This window comes from Canis lupus, chromosome 35, assembly GCF_048164855.1.
Source record: "Canis lupus baileyi chromosome 35, mCanLup2.hap1, whole genome shotgun sequence".
NCBI classification, from domain to species: domain Eukaryota; kingdom Metazoa; phylum Chordata; class Mammalia; order Carnivora; family Canidae; genus Canis; species Canis lupus.
In genome coordinates this window covers 23,423,361-23,437,741 of record NC_132872.1, presented here as the reverse complement: position 1 = coordinate 23,437,741, position 14,381 = coordinate 23,423,361, and the positions used below count along the sequence as shown (strand labels likewise).

General features: G+C 36.3%; 1 protein-coding gene across 2 annotated transcripts in view; it reads left to right on the top strand.

Moving 5' to 3' along the window:
- The window catches only part of PCNP (PEST proteolytic signal containing nuclear protein), a 17,996-nt gene extending 3,615 nt beyond the window's left edge, over nt 1–14,381 (top strand). Inside the window, exons 2-6 of one of the 2 annotated variants that reach the window (XM_072811846.1) lie at nt 1,968–2,145; nt 2,221–2,383; nt 5,401–5,475; nt 11,197–11,252; nt 12,569–14,381. In XM_072811846.1, the coding sequence (XP_072667947.1) occupies nt 2,090–2,145; nt 2,221–2,383; nt 5,401–5,475; nt 11,197–11,252; nt 12,569–12,695 (477 nt within the window). In that variant the 5' untranslated portion in view covers nt 1,968–2,089 and the 3' untranslated portion in view covers nt 12,696–14,381. Of the gene's footprint in view, nt 1–1,967; nt 2,146–2,168; nt 2,384–5,400; nt 5,476–11,196; nt 11,253–12,568 lie in introns of both variants that reach the window. The other variant, XM_072811845.1, reaches the window with a different exon arrangement.

Here is a 14,381-nt window from a genome sequence, read left to right as displayed (position 1 = left end):
CATCATGGGATTGGACAGTTAGTATTGTGTTCCATATGTTATCACATACTAGTTCAGCCAGTTGTCACACTTAATGGCATTAATATTACAGTAAGATTTATGTTTTTCACTTTGTTTTATACTTATGCTTTAGTTTTTCTAGATCCTTGTTCAGAATTATTTTCTGGGTAAAAGACCTAGAATTAAGAAAACATAGGTTTTTTATTTTCTTTTATAAGAACTAGAAGTCTTGACTAATTATGTGAAGCTCTTGGGTCACATTTCAAAGAGCAGAATACAGTGCAGTCAAGACTAAATGTTCTTTATGCTGTTTGGTGTTTTTCGGAGTTTGTGTTTGTACAGAATTTGTGCCTTAGTGTATAGATTCTTTATGCAAACTCAGTGCATTTTCTGTATGTTCCCGTATGTAGAGACTACAGTTGCAGTTTTAGCTGTCAGTCAAAAAGAAATAGTTATCACTGTTTGGGTTCTACAGTAAAATTCATACTTGATTAAAACTGAACAGAATGCAGAATAAAATTTAGAATGATGTTTTTAGTTATAAATTTAGGCTTTGAAAAAATTAATGTTGGCATAATAGTTTCTTTTTTTATAAATTCTAAATTGATGTTTTTCTTTAAAGATTTGTTTATATGAGAGTGAGCGAGCATGGGGGTTGTGCAGAGGGAGAAGCTGATGCTACTGAGTGGGGAGCCTGATACGGGGCTCCATCCCAGGACCCCAGCTGGAGTCACGACCTGAGCTGAAGGCAGACGCTTAACTGAGCCACTCAAGCACCCCTAGAAATTCTAAATTGATTTCTGTATTTCAACCATTGAATGTTGATCTTACATTCTTTAGGTGCTTTTATAATTTCATATCTAAATAAGTAAATGGCACCTCCAGCAACCATTTCAGTACTATCTTTGTCTCCTGGGGAAATCCCAAATCCTAATCCTACTTAGTACCTCCCCTGCATTGTTATTACAACTTTTACCACCTATCCAAAGAGAATAAAGAATTCCTGTTACCTTTGTTCTAAACAAAATCAAATGTTCTGTTCAAAGTGCTTATTAATCTAGAGACCTCATCATTCCAAAATTATACAGATTGAGAGCTTGTAGCCTCTGGATTTTTTACTCTGTTACTTGTCCATTTATTTGTGTTTGATTTTCTGCTTTTCCTGCATTCTAGTTGTATGTCCTCTTTTGTTTTGTTTTTTTAACTGTTGTCAGGGCTATCACTTAGAGCATCTTCTCTCCCTAAGTAAACTATCTAGTGTAGCAGAAAACATTCTACAGGGTGAAATGGGGGAAAGAAAGTAACATTTTTAATTATCAACTAGACTACTTCTAAAATAGCCAGTGTAAAGAACCAAAGATAGTCAAGATGCAAACGTATTTCTTCACTGATTGATACAAACACAAAGTTATTGAGAGCCATCCTGCATTCCAAATCTACATATGTTATGGCTTCTACTGTTTGAAATTATAATTAGCTCATCTTTTTTTTCCACGAGAATAAGTCAGGTGTAAACCTAAGTATGATTGTTATAATAGGTGATAACCAAGCGTTTGGAGTAGAATTAAATTATATAAGGGGATGACTTGACATCTTCCTTGAGTTTCCTTTTCAACTCTAAAAATTGTGTGAGAGGTACTTGAGGAACACATCACTCAAGAAAGTTACTCCAGGCTGTATTAACATTGTAGTTCTTGTAATATACACAACTAGGTACTTTGTGTAACTAGTAGTACATAATTGAAGAATGCCAGAATTTATTAATCAAATGTATTATCCTGTGTTGTGACCAATTGCTCCCAAACTAGTTTGTATAGAAGCACTTATAGACCTTAATTTCTAAGAAGCAAAACCCCCACAAATGATTAGATTATTATATGACTTACATAATAGTGTTTAGTTGAAGGGTCTTAACATTTTGTGAACTCTGTGTTTATAATTTTAAATTGCTCTGTATTTTATGCTAGTTAATTCATGGGAGCCTCTTCTACTGCCACACAATCTCAGTTCCTGCTGTATACTCTAACAAACAGTGGAAGAGACTGTTGGGTCAGTAGGTGACAACTGCAGAGGTATCTTCCTTATAACGATGCTTTTTGAGGTTGCTGCTCCCATCAATCTGCTCAGTAAAAATAGCTCATCTTGGTAAGTTGTTTCGACTTCACCAGGACCTGAAGAAGAAGCAGAAAAACCTGTGAAAACTAAGACTGTTTCTTCCAGTAATGGAGGGGAAAGTTCCAGTCGCAGCGCTGAGAAGCGATCAGCTGAAGAAGAAGCTGCAGACCTCCCAACAAAGCCTACAAAGATCTCCAAGTTTGGATTTGCCATAGGTAGTCAGACGACAAAGAAAGCCTCAGCCATATCCATCAAACTTGGATCAAGTGTGAGTTGTTATTTTATCTATATGATGTTTATAATGGGTCTTAAAAATTTGTTTCAGAAACCTGCTTTTACGAGATTATGGTAAATTGAGTCTGAAAAGGTATATTCGTATGTGAACTTATGTGAAGTATTTAAGAAGTTTTTAGCTCTGCATTCAAGAATGGTGTGGGCAAGTTATAACTCAAAGCTTTTTAAAAGTTTGGAGTATGAGAAGGAGCAACTATTCTAAAGAGTATATGGTTTATGAAGTAACAGCTTAGAATTTTTCCAAGTTGAGCAAAAACCTCCCAAAAATATTTTCAGAAATAAATTCACTTATTTTCCTTGTATTTCAATTCCAGTAATATAAAAAGTAATGTCTATAGAAATCAGTGCTAGTGAGGTATTCTTTGATAAGAGCTTCCTGGTTACTTTGGAGCTACAAATGGACATTGAGCTCTGTATATCCTATCACAGAACAACTTTAAATACAAAGCTTGAATTAATAATCATTAACCATGGAGTATCTGGCAAATTTTGAGGTATTAGATTGAAACTTACAAAGTTTTGGTATTTGACTATTTCTGACCTATAAAAGTGGCAGTTTCATATTCTTCAACCACATAGATCTTTAAGGAAAAAAATGTTACTTAAGTAGTATGTTACTGTTAACTTTAGAAAGTAGTTTATATTCTTCTCTAAAAGAGCAATCCTAAAATTATTAGGATTATTGCTTTTGACTAGTTTATTCATATCTGTTCTGTGAAAATTAATGTTTCTTTGCCAGATGCGTTTAGCTTTATTTTTGTGTTAGATGTTCATTTAGAGATCTTAAAAGTGTGATATGGATCAGGCTCATACTAGAGGCAGTATGTTTGAGTTACCCTGCTCCCACCCTATGTTTTTTTGCCTTTTTCTTTTTTCCTTTTTTCAAAAAATGACATTCAGCTTGTAATTTCTTTACTTCATGATTTTCTTCCTGTTTGAGCCAATTCTTTTTGTTCGGTCTTTTTTTATAAAGTTGCATAGACTAACTGCATAAACATTTGTGGGGTTTTTTTGATTGTCATTAAACATGTATTCTAATGTACACTTCCATATAGATGTTACTCTTGAAAATAGATTTTACTGTGGTCGGCACACCCCTAAATTAGATATTTAAATCCCTACTTTTTCTAAATCATTAACATGATTTAGTAATTGCTGATCATTTTAGATGGGAGGGTTTTGTTTGAAAAAGGCTATTTATTCAATAAAACATTTTAATCTTTAAAAAACAAAAACCTGTTTTTATAAAGTAAACTTTAGTATAAACACAGTCATCTTGAGCACGTGAGATGTAAGGTACAAAAATGTTAAAACTATTGCTTTTGATTATATGATGTGAAAAGATAGTTGATCAACAGGTACTTGTGTCCTATGTTGTCTGTACAACATCAAACACGTGACGTCTTTAAAAGAGTAAAGGATATTTCTGGAGTCTCTGTGCATAGTCTCCAAATTAACATTTCTTATTCCTTCAAAAGCAAACATTTATAAAAAATATTTGTGTTATAGAAGAAAGGGTGGTTCATTTTGTTTCAGTAAATCAGAGAATATTTCACTGATGAGGTGATTTGAGTTGCCCTTCACTGTAGACAGGGGGCAAAGGGCATCTCAAAAAGAATTCTGTGCAAAAGCGGTTTATATGTGAAGCCACATGGTACATTCAGGAAATTGTTTGTAGTTGGAAAGTGGTATGCAAATGTATGGATAGAAAGCTGCCTCAAATGAGACCAGAGAACCGAATCATAAAGGACTTGCATGACATAGTTTGGTTTTATTCTTTAAGTTCTAGCGGAGCTATGAAAGTATGGGAACTTAACCCTTAAGCGGTTTGCATTTTAGAAATATCACTCTGGTACCATTATAGAGGATTAGAGGGAAGGAACACTGATGGTGGGGAGATGGTATTTCTTTTTTTTTTTTTTTTTTGGGAGATGGTATTTCTAACAGAAATGTTTAGGCAAGTAATGCCCTAAAGGGACCTTAGATGTCTGTAGTGTGGTAGTTGATGAGAATGCAGAGGGAGATGTAGGTCTATTAGATAGAGATTTAATCAGCAGGACTATAAGAGAATGCAAGTTGAGGAAAAGGTTTTCTGGTTTCATTACTTAGAACACTGTGAAACTAGAATACCCATTGGGGCTCTAAGTGGAGCTATCCAGTAGGCATATGACATCCTGTTTGGGGTAGACGTAAGATTCAGTAGTTAAAATTATGGGAGTGAATGGAATTTACTAGGGAAGTATAGAGAAGGAGAGATCCCGAAGGGCAGAATTTTGGGTATCTGCCATTTAAGGTGGGGAACAGGAGGAAACAAAGGGAACAAAAGATCAGAGAATTAGAACAACCTCTAAAAAGCAGTGTCAGAGAAGTCAAGTTAGGAGTGTTTCAAAAAGTAGCCGGCGTTTAGAGTCAAAAGCAGTACACTGGTCATTGGTGACCGCATAGAATCACGAGGACTTGATTCTAGGTGAATAAGGAGCCATGGGGGAATGAGGGAGGAAGCCGCATTGCAGTGGATTGAAAGACAGAATGGTTGGTGAGAGGATGAAGATACTGAGGACAACTGATCTCAGAAACTTATTAGATAGAAGAGAAGCATTACAGGCTATAGGCAGAAAGCTAGCCAGGAGAGATGGTCTTGGTGCCTTTTATGTTCTCAAGGCACCCTGCCTTGTTCATTTTTTGCTACTGTGGGAAAATACTACTAATCATTTTCTTTCACGTTTTCCAGGTACCCCTTAGCTAAATGATACTATAGTTCATGACTAGAAAATCTTTTACAGGATGAAAACAAATGGACATATAATTAATAAAGCTACCTGTTGATAACCACATTTTTAAAAAGAGAAAATGGATTTCTTTAAAGTTTGTTCTGAGTTCCTTACTGTATGTTTCTATGAAAACATAAAATTGAAACTTTGAACTTATTTGTATCATTAAACAAGCCTGTATAAACATTATGTGATACTTTTTAATGTGTTTCTTCTTCAGAAGCCTAAAGAAACTGTTCCAACGCTTGCTCCAAAAACCCTTTCAGTAGCAGCAGCTTTTAACGAAGATGAAGATGTAAGTCGACACCTAGTTTTGTTTATTTTACCTTTTTTCTTTTCTTTTAAGGATTTTATTTATTTATTCATGAGAGACACAGAGAGGCAGAGATGTAGGCAGAGGGAGAAGCAGGCTCCCTAGAGGGAGCCTGATGTGGGACTTGATCCCAGGAACCCAGGATCATGACCTGAGCCGAAGGCAGACGGCTCAACCACTGAGCCACCAGCTGCCCCTGTTTATTTTACTTTAACCATTCCTTAAGGAAGGTGTTAATGGCAGATTGTAGTTTGTATTAATGGTACTAGTGAATTTTTTTTAAAATTCTGAATAGGGTTTTTTTTTGTGACACCTGCAAAATCTGGCTGTTTCTATGTTTTATTTGGTTGTAGGATTATTAAAATATTGCCTTTGGGGGCAATAGCCTTAAAATATCAAATCAACAGGGGCACCTGGGTGGCTCAGTGTTAAGTGTCTGACTCTTGATGTTGACTCAGGTCTTGATCTCATGGTAATGAGTTTGAGCCCCATGTTGAGCTTTATGCTGGGCAGGGATCTTTTCCTTTTCCTTTTCCTTTTCCTTTTCTTTCTTTTCTTTTCCTTTTCTTCTTTCATTCATTTGAGACTCAGAGAGAGAGGCAGAGACACAGGCAGAGGGAGAAGCAGGCATGATGTGGGACTCGATCTTCGGACCCCAGGATCATGCCCTGGGCTGAAGGCAGGTGCCAGTGGTGAGCCACCTAGGGATCCCCGTGGAGCCTACTTAAAAAAAGAAATCAAATAAATTTCTTAAAAAAAGAATCAAATAAATAAATGCATATTATGAGTAATATTAATACAAATACGTGCTAGGAAATATGTAGAATCCAAAAAAAGAAAAATTTAATGTTACTGTCTAATAATTTTGTAGTTGGAGTCTTCAGTGATGAGATACCGTGCATACGTTCAACTTAAAAAAGGCAGGTGTGATGTTTTCTTCTGGTATCCCCAAGAAGAATAGCTAGTAGTACCGGTGATTCTGCTAGAAGTTCTGTTCGATAAGCACATGTTCCAGAGTGAGCATGAGTTGCTTACCTGCTGTTCTCTTAGGCAGTCTTAGTTCCCTCATGCCTCTCACAGTATCGTTCTCTTATGCTTTAGAATAGCATATGATATGGAATTTTAAGCATCATTTTGACTTTTTTTCTTTGGTCTCTGGCTTTATTTATTTATTTATTTTTTTTTTTTTTAAAAGATTTTATTTATTTATTCATGATAGTCACACAGAGAGACAGAGAGGCAGAGACACAGGCAGAGGGAGAAGCAGGCTCCATGCACCGGGAACCCGACGTGGGATTCGATCCCAGGTCTCCAGGATCAGCCCCGGGCCGAAGGCAGGCGCCAAACCGCTGCGCCACCCAGGGATCCCTGGTCTCTGGCTTTAGAAACTAACCCCCCCACTTAAAATGTGACCCCATTTTTTTTTTTTAGATTTTATTTATTCATGAGAGACACAGAGAGAGGTGCACAGACACAGGCAGAGGGAGAAGCAGGCTCCATGCAGGGAGCCTGATGTGGGACTTGATCCCAGGTCTCCAGGACCACACCCTGGGCTGAAGGTGGCGCTAAACTGCTGAGCCACCCGGGCTGCCCAAATGTTGACCCCATTGTGTAACAAATGTTAACAGTATATGAATAATTGCTCCAAGAAGCAGTATGGATAAAAATTATTCATTCAGAGGAGCATACTGTGCGCTGAAATAATTTGGAAAACTAAATAAGAGAAGAAATAGGAGTTGGATGCCAAAATATTCGGCTGAGTTTTGACAAACCAAGGAATACTTTTAAGGCTAAGACAAGTAGTAAATACTTAGCAGGTGCATTTGATTGGAGTGGAGATTTCAGTAGAGAAGTTTGGCCAAGGATGAATATGGAATGTTTGGAGTCCAAATCGATAGGTAAAGAATTACTATGGTTATCACTTTCTATATGCTAGGCACAATGAGATTCCAAAGATTAATCAGATATGTTCCTCTAGAAATTCAGTCTAGCAGGGTATAAAAGAGTACAAAATAGGGGATCCCTGGGTGGCTCAGCGGTTTAGCGCCTGCCTTTGGCCCAGGGCAAGATCCTGGAGTCTCAGGATCGAGTCCCATGTCGGGCTCCATGCATGGAGCCTGCTTCTCCCTCTGCCTGTGTCTCTGCCTCTCTCTGTGTTTCTCATGAATAAATAAATAAAATCTTTAAAAAAAAAAAAAGGTACAAAACAAAAATTTGAAGACATGAATCGATGTGGAAATTTGAGGCAGGAAGAGAAGCCAAATAACCAGATGTAGCAGCATAGAAGACCATGACCACTGGACTGGTAATGGGAAGGCCTGTATTCTTTTCTTCTTGTTCAGTTACTGGTAGAAAGCCTCTGAATAAATCACTTTACCTTTTTTGGAGCCTTAGTTTTTCAGCTATAAAATGAAGGCTCGGTTTATTTATTTTTATTTAATTTTTGAGATTTATGTATTTATTTGAGAGAGAGTGCGTGCTCCTGCACATGGGGGAGGGCAAGGGGGAGCTGGAGAGTCTTAAGCAGAGCCCCATGTGGGGCTCCATCTCAAGACCCTGAGATCACAACCTGAGCTGAAACCAAGAAGTTGAATGCTTAACCGACTATGCCACCCAGGTGCCCCAGTGAAGGTTCAGCTTAAATAATTTATTTTTAAATACTTCTCAGAGTTCTGGGATTCTGTGGACACGTCTCAGGAGCTACTGTGGTATTAGGTGATCCCTAATAAGCAGGACTCTGATCTCTTGCCCTCTTTTCACTTGTAGCTATTCTTTAATCTGTTTTATACTTAGGGGCCCAAGTAAGATTTCATTGAGGAGAAAAATTTTTCATTCATCCTCTCAAAAAAAGTTTGAGAAGTTACTAATCTAATAATAATTAATATTTCCTGTCATCTCTGATATTCTTAAAAGACGAGGTAGCTTTTTGGGGAGTACAGAATGTATGGGGGAAAGACTATAGTAAGAAGGGAACAGCATGAGCACAATTCGGCTGGAACTGCTAAGCTCCTACATGATAGTAATAGTTTGCTTTGAATGCCTAACAATTTGGAAACCTTTCCATGGTAACTTTATTTTATCCTCCATATAGTCCTGTGAATTGTGTGATTTAGTTATTCTTGTTTTGAAAATGGAGAAACTGACAAGTTAATGATGATAAAGGTTATAAACTTTAACTTGTCTCTTAGATAAAAGTCTGTGCATCTAAAATCTTCATCTTGTTTTTCCTTTTTTTGCAGAAGATAGTTGGATATGTATCTGAGCCTAAAGTATGTTGGACAAGAAGGACATCTGTTTAATTAATTTTGAAATTTAAAAATATATTTTTAGTTGTTATGTCTTTAGTCTCCTTTAATTTGGACAATTCCTGGGTCTTTCTGTTCATGGCATTAACATTTTTGAAGAGTTGAGGCCAGTTATTTTGTAAAATGTCCCTTACTTTGAATTTGTATGATGTTTCCTCATGATTAGATTCTTGTTACTTACTTTGGCAGGAATACCACAGAAATGATGCCAAGTTCTTAATGCATCATATCAGGGAGCGCATGTTGTCAATATGTCCCATTACTGACAGTGTTAACTTTGATCATTTGATTAAAGTGATACCTGCCAAATTTCTCTACTTTTCAAATTATTATTTTACCTTTTGTAATTAAAATTTATTTATCTGTAGGGGTATGCTTGAAGAATATTTAGGGTGTGCCTGGCTGGCTCAGTCATTAGAGCAAGAGACTCTTGATCCCATGTTGGGTATGGAGCCTACTTAAAATTAAAAAAATAGGGGATCCCTGGGTTGCTCAGTGGTTGAGCTTCTGCCTTTGGCCCAGGGCGTGATCCTGGAGTCCCAGGATCGAGTCCCACATCAGGCTTCCTGCATGGAGCCTGCTTCTCCCTCTGCCTCTCTCTCTGTCTCTGCCTCTCACTCTGTGTCTCTCATGAATAAATAAAAATAAAATCTTTAAAAAACTAAAAATTAAAAAATTAAAAAAATTAAAATTTAATTTAAAATTTATGGGTTCCTGGCTGGCCCAGTCAGTAGAACATGCTGGGGTTCTAAATTCAAGCCCCAAGTTGAGTGTAGAGATTACTTAAAAATAAAATCTTTAATAAAAGATAAAAAGAATACATGAAAATGTATAATTTAGGGGCACCCGGGTGGCTCAGTGACTGGGCATCTGCCTTAGTCTCAAGGTGTGATCCCAGGGTCCGGGATAGGGATGGAGTCCCGCATTGTGCTCCTCACAGGGAGCCTGTGTCTCCCTCTGCCTCTTTCTGTGTCTCATGAATAAATATAAAAAATTTTAAAAAGAGATAATAATTTTTTATTTTTTAATTTATTTTTCATTTTTTATTTTTTTTTTGAGATAATAATTTTTTAAACACTCTCATGAATGTTAACATCTCATTGATGATTCCTGCCAGACTCAATTATTATGAATTTTGCCAAATGGTGATTTTTCTCATTGTCCTTATCTCTTTTATATTTATTGTCTCTTACTGTAAGGAAGAACTTTATTTATGTAAGTGTAGCCTCATGGCTTCTTTATTCAATAGACAATAATGCTCAAATTGTCCCACATTTAACCCGGAGAAACTCCCTTAGGCTAGATCTTGAAGACACTCTTCTAAAAAAAGAATATTTAGGGAAAAAAAGAAAAAAGAATATTTAGGGTCTCCTGACTGACTTAGTTGGTAGAGCACGCAACTCTTGATCTGAGAGTTGTTAGAGCTTACTTTGAAAAGGGGTAGGGGGGATCCCTGGGTGGCGCAGCGGTTTGGCGCCTGCCTTTGGCCCAGGGCGTGATCCTGGAGACCCGGGATCGAATCCCACATCGGGCTCCCGGCATGGAGCCTGCTTCTCCCTCTGCCTATGTCTCTGCCTCTCTCTCTCTGTGTGACTGTCATGAATAAATAAATAAAATCTTAAAAAAAATTAAAAAAAAAAATGAAAAGGGGTAGGGGGCACCTGGCTAGTTCAGTCTGCAGATCTTGCATGTGATTCTTGATCTTGGGGTTGTGAGTCAAAGCCCCATGTCAGTTGAGGGGCCTACTTAATTAAAAAGCTGGGCAGCCCCCGTGGCCTAGCAATTTAGTGCCGCCTTCAGCCCAAGGTGTGATCCTGGAGTCCTGGGATTGAGTCCCACGTTAGGCTCCCTGCATGGAGCCTGCTTCTCCCTCTACCTGAGTGTCTGTCTGTCTCTCTCTCTCTCTGTGTCTCTAATGAACAAATAAATAAAATCTTTGAAAAAAATAAATAAAAATTAAAGAATTAAAAAGCTCACCAGCAACGTTTATACATGAAAACAGATCTAAGGAATTTAACTTATCCCATATCTTTTCAACATCTGTAAGTATGGAAAGAATGAATTTTCAAGATATCTTTATAGTAAAGGAGACATTTTTAGAAGGGGCAATACCATAAAGTTGTTAAGAGTCTTTGCTTTGGCATCCAGCTGTTTTGCTATTAGCTTTATGACTTTGGACAAAATAACCTTGTTTACCTCACCTTTAAAATGTCATAAATGATAATTACACCCACTTGGTAGGATTGTTAGGCTTTTTTCGTTTTAAAGATTTATTTATTTGAGGGAGAGAGAACTCTGGCACTTGCGTATGAGCCACCCACGTACCCCAGTAGTCAAGTAAATTTAATAAACCTGTAATGTATCATCTGTTTTTTTTTTTTTTTTTTTTTTCCTTCAGAGTGAACCAGAGGAAATGCCTCCCGAAGCAAAGATGCGGATGAAGAATATTGGAAGGTACGTAATTCTTTATAAACATTGTAGAGAATGATGTTTTAGTGTTTGGGCTTTTTTTGCATATTTGGGCAAAACAATTTTGTTTTGTGAGCTATCGGTGATCTTATTTTCTTTCCTGGTAAGAGAAAATGAATATCTTAAGAAAAAATAGTAATTTTAGAGAGAGCTTTGAGAAATGTTTATGATTTAAAATTTAAGTTTTTCTAGTATAAAAAAAAACGACTTTCTGTCATTGACCTGTCATATTATTTTCGCCATTTAATCTTAATTGTACGTGTCCCTTTTTTGTTGGTAATTAAGATGCCAAATACCGAAATAAGACAAGTATTTTAATTTTTAATTTTCCTCCATTGTTTCTGTTGTTATAGACATAACATTAATATGAGGTTAACAGAATGCCCATTTTCTTGTCTTTGTATGCATAAATAGATAACTTAGAGGCTAGTAAGAAAGTTTTGCTTTAAATCAACCCATGGTCTGTCCTCATTTCTACCAAAATATAAACTAGCAAAGAACTAAGTCCATATGCAGGCGTCAGTGTTCAGATTCAAATAGGAGCAGTCCCGGTGACTGCCTGCTTTCCTTTCATACAGGGACCTAAAAGTAAGAAGTACATCTGACCTTGTAACCCAGTCTAAACACTCGCTTTGTTTGTTTATATATTTAAAAATATGTAAAAGATGTAAAACAAATTCATGACACAAATCCATAGTGATACTGAACCTTTCTGTGTGTAGTATATCTTCATATTTTTCTTTTATTTCATTCTTTTATAGATGCTGATGGCAAGCCATCAGTTGATTTCATGACCCTATTTTATTTATTTTTTAAAATTTTTTTAAAAATTTATTTATGATAGTCACAGAGAGAGAGAGAGAGAGAGGCAGAGACATAGGCAGAGGGAAAAGCAGGCTCCATGCACCGGGAGCCCGACGTGGGATTCGATCCCGGGTCTCCAGGATCGTGCCCTGGGCCAAAGGCAGGCGCCAAACTGCTGCGCCACTCAGGGATCCCTCATGACCCTATTTTAATGGGTTTCAAGCAACAGTTTTAAAAACTGTCCTGGTTGCCACCCTTAGCTGTGTGTCAGAATCACCTTAGGTGTTTGTTAAACATGCCGGTCCCTCCTCAGACCTACTGAATTTGAAACTTTAGGACTGGGTCTTATAGAATGGGTATTTTTGAAGAACTCTGTAGGGGCTTGTGATACTCAGCCTGTGTTCATAATAGATACTAAACAAATATGTTTTGAATGAGTTAAGAACATGGCCCAAAAGGCTTTATTTAACTTTTAAATTTCGTATCTTTTAACACAGGGATACACCAACATCAGCAGGACCAAACTCCTTCAATAAAGGAAAGCATGGTTTTTCTGATAACCAGAAGCTATGGGAGCGAAATATAAAATCTCATCTTGGAAATGTTCATGACCAAGACAATTAAATGATGTGTTTTGAAATTGGGGTGTGGGGTGGGTGTAAAGTTAAAAGGAACAGTTTCCTTTTTTAAAGAATGGTATAAGACTATCTTTGGAGCCGCCTTTTTGTTTTGTTTTGTTTTGTTTTTTAAAGATTGAGTGGTACACTAATAAATGAGAGTTTGAAATTAGAGGTAATTTATGTTTTATATACAGATTTCAAGACATTTGCTAATTTTGTAGTTTCATGTGATTAGTTTCCAAAGGTTACAGATAATAAAAAAATCAGAAATGGTACCTTTCTAAGAATTGCATATTTTTTTAGACACAACTATTAGCACATTAAGAGGGACGCAAAAAGTTATTGTCTATTAAACTGCAAGCAATTAGTCTTAACTCCCTTATTAACCTAAAGTGTCTGGCTCCCAGGAACAGCCTTATAGAGAGGGAGTGTCATATTGGGAGGAAAATGTTACTGGACTATTGACTGAAAGTATGTTAGATAAAATACAGCTTTTCTTTTTCCTAATGGGCATTTGTTTTGTTTCAAGTCATCATAAACTAGGTATTGCATTGCTATCGGTTGGTACAGATGCTTAGCTCTTTAAAAAATTTTTTAAGAACTTTTATGTAAATTGTTGTGTATTTGAGATAGCCCACTTCACTTTAACGGGTCTTGTCTACCTTCATTAGTCTTCAAAGACCATTTGCTACCAAAGTAAATCAGTATTTTGAATGTGCTTCTCTTGGTTTTTGTTATTAGCTAGTTCCTGTAAGCATTTCCACCAGATCTTGAGGCAAATCATAAGGAAGCTGTTTCTTTTAAAATACAAACCACTACCAAAAATTTAAATGTACATAATACTTAAATATTTGGCTGTTTTTAATTTTTAAAAGGTAGAAACACCAAAAAAGCAACATTGTGTGAAGATGAAAATGAGAAAGATGCACTTTTCTGTAACTTTGTTAAAGCTTACTTTAAGTTACTAACTTGTGAAAGTGAATTTGATTTGAACTTAATGCAACAATTCTTATTTTAGTACAGTAATAACAGTTCATTTGAAGTGTATACATATTAACCAATGGCCTCTCAAAAGCACATTTTAGGTACTGAAGATAAAAAAGAAAATGCATCTTGAAGCATTTTATGGATTCTTTGACCACATATTCGTTGTTAGATCTATGTATTGTAGGATTTTTTTAGAATTTTTGTATATGGATTATTTTTTAATGTGACAGTTAAAACACATCTTTAAAAGCATAGTCCCAGGTAAAAGAAACAGAGTATAATGGTTTCTTTGAAAACTCCTGCAATGTTTAATTTGGAGGCAGCTTCAGACTATTTTATTGGTGGTAACTACTCGCTGAGCTCTTTTAATAGGTAATAACTCCAGAGAAGCAGCCTGTATATACTCCTAACATTTTGTTCAATTGCATTTAAGTTTAGAGTAAGCCCCAAGTAAAACAATGGAAATGTATATAGAACTGTTAGTTCTTACATGATTTAATTATATCAAGATACATGAATTTAACTTGCTTTAATGTAGGCAAACTTTCCACTTTGTCCATTTTACTGTTTATGTTAAAATAACATCCCTTTCCTACATAATCTTTTCTTGACTCAAATGAAATATTAACCTAAGGTCAAGATGGGAGAGAAACGACTGAGATGAATGTCTTTACTAAAATACCAATAAATTTGTCAAACTCCA